This window comes from Haliaeetus albicilla, chromosome 22 (genome assembly GCF_947461875.1).
Source record: "Haliaeetus albicilla chromosome 22, bHalAlb1.1, whole genome shotgun sequence".
In the NCBI taxonomy this organism is placed as follows: Eukaryota; Metazoa; Chordata; class Aves; order Accipitriformes; family Accipitridae; genus Haliaeetus; species Haliaeetus albicilla.
The window spans coordinates 26,407,270-26,423,441 of NC_091504.1; the positions used below are offsets into that span (position 1 = coordinate 26,407,270).

Sequence of the window (16,172 nt, forward strand, 5' to 3'; positions counted from 1 at the left end):
TAGTTCAGAGTGAAGTACAGCTCTGTAAATTCAGCAGCTCTGAGAGAAGCTAAATCTTAGACCTCTCCATTGAAGTGCTTCTTGGTCATTGTTTCAGAGAAGAGAGCAAAGCATAATTTGACCAGGGTGATGAATAAGAATTACTGTTAATTTTCGTTGGAGATACAAACTTTCACTCCTTTTGTCCTGGAAGAGTTGATCTGTTGCTAGCAATTAATGGCAATACTTGAAGAATCATTTTTTATAGATTGTGTTTCTAATAGATCAATTTTTTTTTTAATAGGTCTATGTTGTGCCTGGGGGGGAAAAAAAACCCAAACCAACAAATTCCTTTTTGGTTGAGAGGTTTCTGACAGCTGCATTCAGGAATCTTGACTGGACCTTGGGAGCTTTTGTCTCAATAGTTCCCTCTTAGCCAGCATTAATCCTCTAGTCTGCAATTTGAAGTTCATATGATTGAAATTCTGGTATCCACTGATATATACAGAATAATCTGTTCATGTACTGGGACTGACTTTTAGAAGCCATGAGAAAGTCTTCCTAGTACTTTTACAGCAGATTGGGTTAGAGAAATCAAAACACTGCCAATATGTAATTTTTATTGACAAGCACTTTAATTAATAGTACTGGACTTTCAGAATAGGAAGAAGCATTTTCTGATAGGCATCTAATCAAGCTTCATCTTCATTCCTTCTTAGAGACTTTTCTTCTTGTGTTTTCTTTTTTTGGAAAACAGTTTGCATAGTAAGTTAGTAGTTGACCTTCTAATACACCTAACCTTCTAATACACCTAAGTGAAGGAAATTAATGGCATTTGGGACATTGACTTAAATGGTTCCAGTGCTTTTACTGGTTGTCATGGCACTGCTGAAAGATAACCTGTATTCCCACGAGCATTCTTCTCTTTCATACTACTTTATTGAGCTGTCACTCTTGGGACAAATGACCAAAACTTGTTCATAATATTTGCATCCAAAGTTAGATTCTCAAGTACTATCTTTTCCCATCCATGGTGAAGAGTACACGGAGTTAAGGTACTAGCTTTACAGTTTTATTTAAATTTTTTCCATACTTATAGTCCCTATTGTTATGTTGGGTGGCACTATTGGCTTCTATCTGCTGACTTTATGACATTTGAAAAAGGAAATTTTCATGAAATCTGTAATGTTCCTTCTTGAAATTGTCTGCCTTCATACTTTCTTACAAAGAGTGGGGTCCCAGAAAAAAGTAAATAAATGTCAATCCCAGATGCTTCAAGTGTAAGTGGACTGTACTTTGTTGCAGCTCTGACTCACTTGCAATCTCTTCTTTTCCCTTCCTTTCTCTATACTTGCTGCATGCTGCATGCCACTCAGAGTGAGGATGAAGAAACGGATTACGATATGAATGACTCAGATTAAGTGTAAATGTCATGGTGAGCACTAGCTGCCCTAGGATTTTACCCAGATGCTTTTCTGCCCCATCTAATTCCTACCCCCACTAGTGCTGTCCTTTGGCTAGTCCTGGTGGTGTGTGTGTTTGTGATTATAGTTGTGGCATGGTTAGCAAAGATAGAATTCCTGTTCTGGATCTTGCTTCTTTGACAGAATAATTAGTGTTGGTGTTATAAGCTGTATTGTGATTGGTTCCTTTAAAGCTTTGCTGAGAAGAAAAGTTCGTTATGTAGATTCTAGGGTCAGAATTGCTTTTCATTTTTATTTTCTGTGCACCAGCTTTTCTGTCACATTTTTTTTAGGTGTAGAGGCATATGATACAAACTTAAGTATACACTTTAAGTAAATGTCTGATTTGGCAATAAATTAGCAAACTTGACTGAAGTACAACATAGTGAAAAGATGGTCTTACCTGATTATTTTGAAACTAATAATTTTTGAATCAAGACCTGGCAAATATAAGTAAATAGTGTGATCTCGATGCTACAGTTATATTTATCACAGGAAACAACTCTCTCCGGGGAGGGATCAGGTCATTTCCACTGTAGTTTGACGTCTTACTGAAGATCAAGGTACTGTCAAAGTCACAAGTGGAAGAACACAAAAGTTGGCATCAGAAAGAACAACTTTTGTAACCTTTTCCTAATGTGTCTGCAAGCACTGCTCGTATTTATTCTGCTGTCCAATTTCTAGAAGATAACTTATCATTGAATGTTCAGTGGTACAGTATGCGGGTAGTCACTTGAGCCTGTATAAATTGAAGATTTTTACCATTGCATGAGATTGAGCTCCAGCTTCTCACCTATACACCTGAATTTTTTAGCTGTAAAGCAGCCTTATACTTATCTCTGAAGTGTTGCTTCCACACGGCTGAAGAAGAACCTACATTATTCTCTTAACTGATGCTAACAGAAACTACTGCTGAGGTAGAATAAGATTTTTTGCCCAGTCTTCAGGAATGGCTGCAAGAGTGGATCAAATCTGAAGCTTTATTGAAAAAAATAAACTGGCACTGTGCTGGAATTGAATGCAAGATTCTTAAGCTGCCCAAGAGACAAATAGTCCTTAAAACACTATTCTGTCTGCAGCAGATTTATTTTGAGTAGGAGGAAACAATTCTCATGTTCTGCTTCCCTAAGAAGCAATCATACTGAAGCACCTAGGATATGAGAGTTCATTCAGCATTGTTTAGAGTTTATAAGTCAACTTTGGATCTGGTGCACCTGGAGGAAAAACAGAACAGAACACAGCAGATCTGTACCAAGGTCAGGACAGTCCCCAGTATCAGTACAGACTGGGTGATGAATGGATTGAGAGCAACACTGCAGAGAAGGACTTGGGGATACTGGTGGGTGAAAAATTGGATGTGAGCCAACAACGTACACTCGCAGCCCAGAAAGCCAATTATCCGGGGCTGCGTCAAAAGAAGCGTGGCCAGCAGGTTGAGGAAGTGGTTCTCCCCCTCTACTCCGCTCTCGTGAGACCCTACCTGGAGTGCTGCATCAGCTCTGGGGTTCCCAGTACAAGAAAGACATGGACCTGTTAGAGTGGGTCCAGAGGAGGGACATGAAAATGGTCTGAGGGCTAGAACACCTCTGCTATGAAGTGAGGCTGAGAGAGTTGGGGTTGTTCGGCCTGGAGGAGAGAAGGCTCCAGGAAGATGTTATTGCAGCTTTCCAATACTTAAAAGGGGCTTATAAGAAAGACTGAGAAAGACTTTTTATCAGGGCCCATAGTGACAGGACAAGGGGCAATGTTTTTAGACAGAAAGAGGGTAGATTTAGATTGTCTATAATGATGAAATTCTTTACTGTGAGAGTGGTGTGACACTGGGACAGGTTGCCCAGAGAAGTTGTGGATGCCCCATCCGTGGAAGTGTTCAAGGTTGGGTTGGGTGGGGCTTTGAGCATCACTTCAGGCATCTCATCTAGTGAAAGATGTCCGTGCCCGTGGCAGGGGGGTTGGACTAGATGATCTTTAAAGGTCCCTTCCAGCCCAAACCATTCTGTGATTCTGTGATCTAAAGTGTGTGGACAGAGGAGCATTATCAATGAAGTCACCTGTTAAGCTAGTAGAGCATGTTCTCAAATGAAAACTTCTTCTGTGCCTGGTTCTGCTCCAGACATACTCCCTAATCCTAGCTATTAGCAATTTGGGAGAAGACCTGCCATAACTGTTGTCAAATTTTATTGACCTCTGTTAGTGTTGAGACATCTTCTCTCGGCATTTTTGCCCAGTAACCCACTAAAATTTTTAGGACTAGGCTTATTAAAGAGTTCTTCAGGAGAAAAAAAAAAAAAGGAAGAATTTCGAATTGCAGAACAGAGTCAGTGATCCTTTCAGTATTTAGTAAGTACAATTTTGATAGAATTCCTGATAATTGAAATTCAATTTCTTCTTTGGTAGTCACTGCCCATGACTACGAAAGATCCTCTTTCACACAGTTTCTGAACAGAGGTGGATGGGACACGTCTCATGAGAGCTTGCTGATCAGAAATCATTTCCCCTTTAGTAAAGGTAGGGGTTACAGAAGAAGTACCAAGCAAAGTGTGTAAAATATTGCCTGATCTGATAGAATTTTCTGCTTTACGTTAGGTTTACTGGCTCGGTGAAGTATGCAAAGTTCAGCATCCAGATCTGACTTAGTTTTATCTTATTGTATGTGTTCCTGAAGCTACAGAAAATAGTTCTAAGACTACTACTCTTAGAATTACTTTTTATCTTCTAGAATAAACTCAAATGTTTCATTTTAAATTGGAAAGATTCACAAAATTAATAGATCCAATATTATTTTCTAACTGCACAGGTGCTTATTTCAGCCGTGTTTTTTTTTCCTGTTAGAGATTGTTTCACTTACTGACTACATTTGCTGGGTCAGACTGTTATCCATTATGTGGCCATCTACTCCAGCACTTTGTGACAGCTGTGACCAACAGCAAATAGTCAAGGAAAGAGTTTAAGTAGGAAGCATTTATAAAATTAATTCCTGATATATTTCCCCACCTTCCAGTAAGCCTCAGTTTAGGAATTTTGGCTTCAAGCCTGCATCCAGATCATTGTATGAAAGCTACAATGACAACATGGTACCTTGAGTAGGTATCAATGGCACTATCTTCTGTAAGTTTATCTAATCTCTTTTGAATATATTATACTAGCAGTTGCTGAGCAATTTTTGGGGCCTGGCTTTTCTTCACAGAACTCACTTGTATCTTTCTTACAGTTTCATATGACTTGCTTTTTGCTTAGTACACATAGTAAATTATTTTCATGAACTAAGCAATGTTTGCGTCTAAACTATACCCTAAAGCATGTATGTCATGACCCATGGGAAACATCTTTCTGTATTTTGGAAATTTATCAAAGTAGCTGCAGTGACATCTGGCTTGATAACTTCAAAATAATAATACTGAATTTGAAATGAAAAAGAACTCTGTATGCACAAAGCAAGTTCCAGGTACTGCAGTAAGTGCAGTAAGCAAGTGACAAAGTGGATTTTTATTTTTTTTTAATTAAGCTAGCACTGAACTGTCTCTGAACTGACCCTGAGGCACACAAATGGTGATGGGTTCTTTATGAACTCCAGTCCTTAAAAAATCCCATGGAGTTGTGCAAAGCAGGTGAAACCCTACTTCACTATAGTTACTATGAAAGACATATTAGGCTTGACAACTGAGAGAGGCTGATAGGTTAAACTATCAATGTTTTAACAATATTAAAAATAAACCAAATAGCTGGACTTTTTTTCTTTAAGACCATACATGAAACTGCTGTGCCGTGTTAAGCGGCTGCCAACCTTTACCCTACAAGCACAAAGATTGAAGTGTTTGTGTGTGCTGTCAGATTCTGTGGGTCCTCTGGGATGGACTGTGCTACTGAGTACTAGCATCAGGTGTTTGTCTTAATATCAGACTACACTGAAGGAGATTCTACATTGAAGACAGCTATGCCATTGTCCAGGGATGGTGCCTTTGCTTTCTTTCAGCTTTTGAAATCAAGGCCTTCCCAGCACTAGGAAAACTGTCAAGAAGCAAAAGAAAATGAAGTATCATTTACTTACAGATTAACATTGTTAAGTATTTGTGCTCAGTACCTTTGAAACTTTGCTTCGTGCTTTATTTGGCTACTGTCATGACTGGTTCTACAGTTTGCTTAAAGGCTTCCCTGCAGTATTATGCAGCCCGAGAGCTGATCTCGTTGCTGGTTGCCATTCAGTTTAGAGTAGCAACGTGAGAAATATTGTTGCTTGGACAGTCAATCCTAAGACTTGGATCCTTTCCTCACTGGAGGAGCCAAAGAGAATTGAAATAGAGAAGGGAAAAAATAGTCAAATTGGAAGTAGAATAGGTGGTTTTCAAGTTGTAAGATACTATAGACAAGGATTGCTAGGTTTTTCAGGGGTAGATATTTTGTTTCCATTAGACTTCAGTCCCTGTGTTTAATATATACCTTTTAAAGTGAATATTAAACAAACCAACTGCTTTTAGGGGGAAAAAAAATCCTTTTACTCACTGTCATGGGAATCTCAGTTCCTTGGTAACAGTGGGATAAACAAATTCCTTAGACAGAATTTTTGAGAAATATATTCCTCCTCATGAAGTCAGAGCCTGCATTGCCTGTGAGCTGCCTGCCTTGAGCATTTCAGAGGATAACGATGGACAAGGTAATGCATGAAAAGTTCGATGTGCTATGTCCTGTGTCCACAGAAACAATTTTCACGTGGACAAGGATGCCTAAAAAACTTGTGAGATCTTGCATGAGCAAATAATATTAATGTAAAAATATTTTTAAACTGCTGTCAGAGTTCATAGAGCTGGTCAGTCCAACTGATAAGCTTTGTGTGTCTGAACAGCATAGTAAAAATCTGTGAAGAAATGTAGTTGATTGACTTTAGTTCATGCAAAAGACCAAGCCTGGGCATCTATTTCAGATTTTAAATCAGTCTGTTGATTTAAATCTTGCCAGCTTTTACTCTTGGTCTTTGAAAACTTCCTGCGTCATCTCACCCAGTGTGTCATTTGTGCACATTTTGAGTTGCTAGTTCATGTTTTCATTACTAATTTGTGGGGGACAATTTGCAGCTGAAACTTCAGAGAGTTAAGGATGTTTTACTGGAACAGGAAAAATGAAGCTTAAATTCAATCTCTAATAAGTACCCAAGTTCATTTACCACACAGGACCTAAGTGTCTTCAGAATTAGGATGAGGCGAAATGGCTTACTTTTTATATCTACCAACCCTTATCTTTGGTTATATTAATCATACTCAATTACTAGCAGTGATTTACATCTGTTTTCATTATGTTTGATGGTAGACATTGTATGTATCAATCTGTCTTTTTTCAGCCTTAAAGCACAGACTGCAGGAATGTCCATGAACCAGCTCCCTGACACTTTATCAGTTATTTGAAATAGTCATTATATTGCTCTTTGACCTCCTTTGACCATGCTTTAGGAATGACGTTGAATGAATTTTCATTCATAGAATTTTTACTGGTCTGTTTCAGATTTTGCAAGAACGAGGTTCCAGGATGTGAAGACAGTATTGAACGGTGACAATTTTTTCTCTTTTATTCCAAGACGCAGTGAATTGTCACACTGAAGAGGCTCAGCTGCAAAAGAAAAAAATCTGATTTAGACAATTTTCTGTTGATCTGGGTTCAACCATTTTTGCCTATAAGCTGGTGTCAACTGGCTGAAAGCATTGCAAGATTACATAGTGGGAATAGACGGTGTGGGAGTGTGTGTTAAGTTTTGGTTGTAGTGCATGACTGTAATCTCTTGTGGGCTGACTGATGCTGGTCATTTGAAAAGAAATGACCACACACTCATATTTAACTCTGAGACATGTAGCACTTAATGTCTGGTGCTGGATGACCCAACGTTGATCAGTTCGGAGACATTTTCCTACTAATCATTGTAAACATTTAAAGGACAATGTAATTGGTGCTACACACACACACACACACACACACACATATTACAGCCCACAAATGCAAATATTTGGGTCTACATTGTTTCAGAATCAGTGGCAGCCCCAGCTGACTGTGTTATACTGCACATTCCTTATGGCTCTGTGACATACTCTATTATGTAATAACAGCCTAGGAGATCAACTGAAACTAGCACATAAAAAGTTACACAACAGTCAAAAGGTTCCTCTAAAGGAAGGGTGTATATATTGATTGGATTTATAGCATATTTTAATACCCAAAGGGAAGACTAAACTCAGAGAAAATCATCTCTGAGAATTTCACCTGAGTTGTTCTTGATGTTCCTTCTGTTAAAACAGTCTCCTCCTGCAAAAGTTATGCTCCAGTCTTAGCCAGATGTTTGGAAGGGGAATCAAAAAATTCACTTAAAATGAACAACTGAACATTCTGTTTCTTTTGAGATGTTTGTGCTCATATGTGTGTTTGTGCTTTTATAAAATGCCTATAAGCATTGAACTCTGTGGATTATGGTAGAGATTTTTCAAGAGCTGGAGGTTGTACAGAAATACGGCTGGCTAGTCCTAGGTCCCTATCTCTATGACTGGGATTAAAATCAACTTTGAGTGTGAATACAAGCTCATCCAGTTGAAAAACTTAATTACTTCAGACATTCAGGATAGCTGTAATCAATCTTTCTCTTTCTGTACTGTTTCAACTATGCAGTTGAAGAACACTGTTTGAAAACATCTGGTGCAGCTTTATTAGTTTGTCCTTGATGAAGGCTAATATACAAGACTGGAGCTTTTTAATACACTATGTTTTGAGGAAAATCTTTAGCACATCTTTAAAACACTTAATGAAATTGATGGTATAAAACTCTGCTTCATTGATTTATGAAAACAGTGGAAGGGAGTTTCAAAAAGCTACAAGATTGTTTTGAATTCTAAAGACATTATGTTTTCATTCTCAGCAACTTCAGAATTCATGCATATAATCCTTTACACAAAAGTGTGATTTTCAAACACCCAGGGTCTACTTTTTTTTTTTTTAAAAAAAAAAAGGACTTGCTATACATTGATAAAAGTTTGGCAGAAACAATTTGTAAAAACCATTTCTACTAAGCAGGTTAAGCAATGGGCTAAATGTTTTGTCCATGCGTCTAATGCTTGAAAGGGTTTGTAATGCATTTTGCGACTTGGATGTGGTCTGCACAGGAAGCTGCTGGCCCCTCCACAACAACACATAAAATGTTTGTCTTTTTTTAAGATGTTAAAACTGAATTGAATTTACTAAAAATGTAATTGTGTAAGGGGAAGTGTTTATACTTTTATACTTTTTTAGGCACCCATATTTTATCAGTTTAAATTTAGCACCCAAATTTCCCCTAAATAGTAACAGATTATCTTGTGTATCTGAAAATAAGCGTAACAGTTGTCTGTGTTAATTGCATATTAAAACATTTCCTCTGCTGCAGTAGTTACTGTGTTTTTAAACAGTATGACTCCACCGAATTCTCTGAGCTCCCTAGCTCATGGAATTGCAGCCAACCATGTTTCTTGTTGTTTTCTTGATGTGCTCTACAGAGTAATTTGGCATTGGCCTAAGTGGATTTTAATGCCTAAAATATCTGTTTTACAATGATCCTTCTGAATCAGCATTTCTGCTGTCTCTCTTATTTAACCCAAAAAAGACAGAATATTTTATTTCATAAAGTGACATTTTCAAGAATGACAGCAGCAAAGCATGAGTAACAAACCGAGCAAACTGAACAAATTTAGAATATGTAAGAGAGTGGGGTTTTTTAAGTATGTTTTTTTCACTGGAGTATTTTCAGCTTAAAAACATGCTTTTATGGTGAGATTACCTGCGATCTAGTTTACATTGTATCCCTGTTGTAGCAAATTTGGAGGAAATGAGTGGTTAATCATTTTGCACTTTGTTTCCAATACCTCACAAACATTTTAAGAAAGAAAGAACAAAGAAAAAAAGAAGAGAACTTTAATAGGCAGGTACCTTGTAAATTATTTAAAATATGCTGTTGTTTGACACCACCTGAACTAACTACTTTCCTGTTCTTGCTAATGTCATTATTGCTTTAATTTTTGCTTTAATTTTTGTGAGCATGTGAGGCTTTCAGATAGATGGAAGTGCTACCGTATGCCTTTTGAAAAAGGCATTAAGAATTGATCCATAAATAAGTGTGGTTTCTTTTTATTTGACTCTTGTAATTTCAAATAAAGTTAGCTACGGTAACAAGGTAATTGCATTAGAGTCCAATCTACATCACCAGGTTTTGCAAACATTGCTTCATCTGTTAAGATCTTGCAGGATGAGGTAATGTACCTATACAGTTTAAACCAGAGTCCTTTGTCTGTTTCTTTTCTGTCATTTGGAGAGTATTTACCTCAAGAGAACTGCCTATGACTATGTAAAGCTGATGGGTTCACTAGGGGGCTGTAGTTGAAAAGCTACTCTACAAAAGCCTTGGACATGAACTCTAGATTTACACAGCTCCTCTGTTCTTAAATCAAAACAGTATGGCAGCTTAGAATTTAAGATCCTGAGCACGAGGAGATCATGGCAGAAGAAAATAAAGCAGGAAGGGAGAGATACCAGAACATAACAGTTAATCAAGGTGACCTCTCATGAAAATGTAAATTCTATGGAAGATTTCACTTTCTACCCTTTTGCTATATGAATATTTAGTGAAGTTGTTTGGCTTATTGTCCATGGAACAGGAGGTTCATTCAGCAGATGATTAGTGGATTTTCAGTGAAATTCTTTAAAGGCTTTTACATGACAGACTTCTTGCAAAACTTGTTTAAAAACTAAGAAGTTCAAATTTACCATAGCAACTTCTTGCTTTGAGTTAGGAAACATATAGCGTACTGTTGTCCTTAAGTTTTGTCAGAGGCTAATTTCTGTATTGGAGATGACATTTTTATATTAAATTTCTAGCAATGTGAATGCACAGTTATGATTGGTTAGAACCAGGACTGTTTCCTGAAGATACCAAAATTGAATCCATCTCCTCTTTCTCTGAGAGAGGGTTGGTGTTTTTTTCTCAGGAGAAAAAGGAAAAGTTCTAGCAGATTAAACAAAAGAAAACTTGATTGCAGGTATGCTTAGGGAACAGGTCTGTTGAGTAGGATGATGGTGTTTCAGAAAACTGCTGCTCAGAACAGAACACTGTATTCTGTGAATGTCTGTTGAGGTTGTTGAGAGTTGTCAGTCTCTTTTTAAGCAGTAGAGAACTACCACCAGCAAATTAACACACATTAATTACAAATTACTATTTTTATTAGTATTACAAAAATGAACTTGGAATGCAAAAATGCAGTAGTATCTGATTGAATGAAATTACCTAGAAACTGAATTATAATGTGTGTTGTCCAATCATTCAGGTATACTGGAATACATTCCTTGAGAAGTACTGAGAGAAAAGTGAAGTACTGGGGTTTTCATGGAGATCAAAGTCAAGTGAAAGAGAGTCTGGAGAAGCAGCCTGGGGTTTTGTTCACTTGAGGTGTGATAAAATCAAAAAGTGTCATTCTCCTATTTTATTCTATCTGACCACATCAAAAGAATCTTTCAGGTTTTTCAAATTAACTTCTTCCATCAGCCCTGAAAGGTGGGGCCCTTGAAAAGAGGTGAAATTTTGTTATGCCTTTAACAGTACCTGTTAGCTCAGGACAGTAGGATTAAAACTTCTAGCGGTCATTGGAGAAGTGTCTTTTCTAACACAACAATTTCAAAATGCATACGGTCTGAGGATGCTGCCTGTTACTTCATTATAGTTTAGACTGCAGTTATCGCCAGCTTTAAGGACAATCTCAGGATTTTACCTGAGTTTGTGTGTATAATTACTGATTCTTAAAATAGTCTAAATATTCCGTTTAAAAAAAAAAAAGCGGAAGGCTGTCTGAACTCAGTGTCGTATAACTTTTGTTTCTTTTGGCTCACAACAATTAGGAGCTGTCTTTAAAGGCTTCTTACTGAGCTGAGGCTTTCAAGGGCTAAACAGATCTTACTGTTCAGTTTGCCTAGATGAGTGTCAGACAGAAGGAACTCTTTCCATTTTCAGTGCAGAAATACTAAGGGCTAAAATCCTTTCCGGGGCTAATTTGAAGTTCCGGAGACATACAATGTTTAAAAAGCAGCTAGTCTGTTTTTCTTTCAACTCATGGACTCTAAAATAATTGTTACAAATGGCTGAACCAATTACAGATATAAGTGTTCATATATGGCTTGGAATTTCAGTATGCGGCTTGGAATTTGAGTATGCAGTTTTGTAAGGAATACACAAGAGAAGACAGTACACTTGCCCACCACTTTGTTATTGCCTGTGTTGAAATCTAACAACTTTTATGAATAGCACTGGCAATAGAGAGACTTTGAGGAATATTCTGCTGCAGGAAATTGTCGCTGAGTATTTCATTGCAATTTAGCTGTCCATTACTTTAGCAAGGCTTACCAAGGCATAAACTTCTCAAAAGTTCAGTGAATGGACACTGCTGCAAACATAGCTTTCTGGGCCCATCAAAGGGTTCTCTTTAGGATGTTGTGTGTTAATAACTACTATAATGAGAGAACCTTTTTTGAAAGTTATTTTGCTACTTTGGGGGTGGGTGGAAGGGGAGGAGGTTCTGCGACAGTGCTCCTCTGCTTGCCTTAGAAAGCTGAGCCTAAATTTTGACCTGACTTAACACATGTTGAGATTTTCAGGCCTGGTCATCTGAAATGTAAGAGTTAATGTATTTATGTACATGATTCTTGCTCCTTTTGAAGATTTTCCAAAAGCTTATGCACAACTTTACTCAAACTTAACTTGGCTTATGTATACTTGCTAGGATGAAGCAAGTGCCAAGGCACTGTAAGAGAAATGTTGCCAACCTGTCCACCTGGAACTGAAAGATCACCCAACTGAAGGAGTATCAAATGGCAACTATTTCCAGCTGCTCCTGTACTGAGCCTCATCTGAGCCTAGCTATGAAAAATCTGTTTCCTATGGACTCTCTAGGCCCACCTACCCAATTCAACAGATGCTCTTTTTTTCCCGCCCCCCCCCAAATCACTGGTCTCAAGATCAGTTCTGCATCAGCTGTTTATGTTAATATCCAAGCGGCCATACTTGCACCATGTTATTTCCTGGATAGTGGATTAGCAAGAACACTTTATTTTGTGCCAGTTCATTATCTCTGAAGTGTTCTTACTGCAGCAAAGTTTGAGTTTTGATCTGGTTTTAATGGGTTTGCATTAGCCAAAACTCTTAGCACAGACATAGACAAGAAACTGAATCCATGGAATTGCCCTAGATAAAAATCAGCTAGGGCTTCCCAAATCATTTGAAGATGGTTACAGTTAACCATCATTCTTAAAAACATACAATTAAAACGTGTGTGGGTTTTTTTTTAACCTCCTTTTCATAACACTAGTGTATTGTAAACTGCATGAAATAAACCTGTTTTTTCCCTTTTAAACTGTGATGTCTTAAATTTTTCTTTTCTAAGAAATCTGTTGATCTTGACATTAACAGTGTAATATGACTGATACTCCTATTTTAGCACTTCAGATATAAAATGTAGTTGCATTTTTCTGCAGTGATTCAAAGCAGTAATACTTTTTCCTTTGTAAAGGAGACGTATCCTTTTCTGCTGCCCCAAAGGCTTTGTCACAAAAAAGTCATGTTTATTCAGATATATATCTGCTGGGAAATGAAGGTGTTTTTCTTGGTGTTTGCTATGACTGTTGCTGATCATTATAGTAAGACATAGTCCCTTCTGGTATGGATATATAATCACACAAAAACACATGTAGGAAGTTTTAACTAATCACTTTGCATACATTTTCTTTCACACGACTCACAAATCACCCTGCTTAGTATCACGGATTTATTTTAGAATCTAGTACTTTGCTTTTTAATATAAATGCTTCTTTCGTCTGAAAAACTAAGGTAACTGAAATTGACACTTCATAATAAGGCCAACATATAGTATTAGAAATGTAAATAAGAAGCCACTTAGTACATGTTTGCTGCAAAAGTTTTAAAGATAGAAATGGCTGAAGGAAGTAACTGATTAAGTACCAAGTACAGGTTGCTGAAATTATTCAGGCAGTTTGACAGCTGTGTCCTCTACAAGTATAGAAAAGTTCATAATTCAGTATTAGTATTGAGAAGACCACTGGACTGCTTATTTTCCAAACTGGTAGTAAGAATTAAGTGTGAGAAGCTAAGACCTGTGAGTTCTAAAATCTTAGAGGCTGTACAGTTACATATGAGGTGAATTTCATCTTAACAGTTTTAAATACAAAACATATTCTAATCTTTCCTTATATATCCAGCAACTTCAGTAAAGTGGTGTCATTTTACTAAACTGATTTTCTGCGTTTTAATTGCATTTGAATTTTACTAAAATAAGTCCTAAGTACAAACATAGCTGTAGTAGAAATTAACTAATCATGTGCATCTATATTTTTATCAGACTGTCTTACTAAAAGTATTTGCACTTTACAGTCAACCAGCACTACTTTCAATCGAAATTCCTACTATATGTATCCGTAGCTTCAAGTGTCTTCACCAGTTAGCAAAAGTGAGAGCATAAAAGGGACAACTGTGTACACTAAACCAGAAACCAGTTAATAAAGGCAACATAAATGAGTAAGTCATTAACATCCTGTTTGGATCTTTTGTAGCATTTAGAGTTTATTTGGAGCTAGCTTTCCTTTCAGTGGGAAGTTTCACTTCAGAAAGATGCAAATGACCCTGCAAATTCACGTTTCAGTGTGCTGAAGTCTCGCCTAGCAGTCATAAACACATAGTCCATATTTATGTGACGTTCTCTGAGACTGCAATCTGCACAATTTCATGAGATAAATCTTGTGAGCAGTGTGTTGTTTCCCCTATAACCCGCTGCTTTTGGTAATGTCACTGGAATCACTGGAAAAGGTAAACAGGGGAGTACATGTATGTCATCGTTCCACTGTGGGCATTTGCTACTGGCGAAAGATTTCTTAGCTAGAGTGATCTTTAGTCTGATTTGGCATAGCCATTGTTGCGCTTCAACAGCCTGCTGAAAGTCTCTATTCCAAATTAGTGTAAAGACACCACCAGACATTCCAAATAAATTTTCACCAAGTAACATGCTACTGAGATGGCATCCAGTAACTGGTTAGTGAATCAGCCTGCAACTGGTGTTTTCATTAAGATCTTTGAAACTCCCCTCTTTCCCCAAGTCATTTGTGACTGTCAGGATGTCTTTCTGTACACCCAGCTGCTAACTGTCCTCCACGTCTTCTCCAGCACTTACTGGTTAAAAGGAGTAAAGAAATTAAGGCAGATGCTGCCATAGGTATCCATGCATTGGGAAAAGAGAAAGCTGGGCAGGAGCAAGGGCCCACAGGAAAGCAGGTATCCTATTTTACATCCTTATGATATGTAATTGGCTAAAGCACAAATGTGAACAGGAACTGTTCATTCTAATAGAATGTAATTACTGTTAAGTAACTCATTTATGGAGAGAAGCTAAATGAGGACTTGATGAGAACAGGGCAAGTGGTCCAAGGATTTGGTTTGCTTATATGAAGGTGCAATCATTATTTTGCATTCTTAAAACATTTCTGTGATATGTCACTATATTTCTCACTGCAATAGGAAGATGTTGAAACTGCCCACCTGCATGGGAGGAATTCGAGCCTAAGGCCAGCCTTCACTAGTGGAGGTGAATCCAAAGACTGAAAAGTCAATTTCAACTGAGACATCAACCTGGTAGATGTGTGATTCCAAGCACAAACTCAGACCCATCCTGGAATGAGAGGTTTCTTTGATGATGTATAGCTGTTACAAGTATGCCTGTGGAAGCTTTGGAAGCACTTTGTCCTTTTCCATCTCTGCTGGCAATAAGGTCTCTTAAAAACATTAGCTGCTTGACACAACTTTGAGATTTAAAACAAAGATCTTGCTATGTCAGGCAATACCCATTCCTTTGACAGCTCAATTATTTTCTTGAGACCAGCCTAGAGAGATACAAACAGAAAGAATGCTCACCTTTTTTATCTTTTCCGTAGGAGTCAAAACCAAAATAAATTTAAATGAGAATATGAATTGTTCAGTGGAAAAAAAAAAAAACAACTGAAAAGAGCTATAACAGGCCACTCAGCTCATCCCCTTGGCTAAAGGCAGGAGCGGCTACAATTAAAATGCGTGTTGTCTAACTTGCCTTTAAAGCCCTAAGTAATGAAGACTTCATACCCATGCTCTCCCCATTAGGCAGCCTAGTGTTGTAGTATCTTTGCCAGTAGAAGAATTTTTTTAATACTTCACCGCCATTTTTCTTACTGTAGTTTAAACTGATGACATCTTGCCCCCTCTGTTACGGACGTGAATTGTAGATTGTTGCCTTACCCTGTGCAACAGCCTTTTGTTTTCTCAAGACAGTTTAAAGCTCCGTATTGCATACATCATGTTTGAGGTGATACAATAGGCAAAAAAAATTAACAAAATTTTAAGTGGGAATTTTAAAAGCCAGATAGAACAAAGTATAAACAAAAAAAAGTCCAGCAATGCCTAGATTTATTCTGCCAGCTTTAGGTGCCAGTTGTAACTGAATTCCAGCTGCCTGGGGTTATGAAGAAACAGAATTCCTCCAATGGGTGTTCTAATGTGCCTAAGATGAATCACTCTTGCAGGTGCCTGCTCACTAGGTGGAATGTTGGGCAACAAAGTTCCTAACTTCAGCATGTATTTTGATTGGGGCCGATTCAAATTTAAGTGATTATTTATTGAAATAGTTAATTCTAGAGTTCCCAAGAAGA

At 37.6% G+C, this 16,172-nt stretch overlaps 1 protein-coding gene across 4 annotated transcripts in view; it reads left to right on the top strand.

Moving 5' to 3' along the window:
* KCTD5 (potassium channel tetramerization domain containing 5) overlaps positions 1–12,841 on the top strand; it is a 40,378-nt gene extending 27,537 nt beyond the window's left edge. For 2 of the 4 annotated variants that reach the window (XM_069810624.1, XM_069810626.1), the window contains 2 exons: positions 1,356–1,414; positions 6,936–12,841. In XM_069810624.1, the coding sequence (XP_069666725.1) occupies positions 1,356–1,400 (45 nt within the window). In that variant the 3' untranslated portion in view covers positions 1,401–1,414; positions 6,936–12,841. The remainder of the gene's footprint in view (positions 1–1,355; positions 1,415–6,935) is intronic. The other 2 variants (XM_069810625.1, XM_069810627.1) reach the window with 1 other exon arrangement.
* Positions 12,842–16,172: the final 3,331 nt, after the last annotated feature.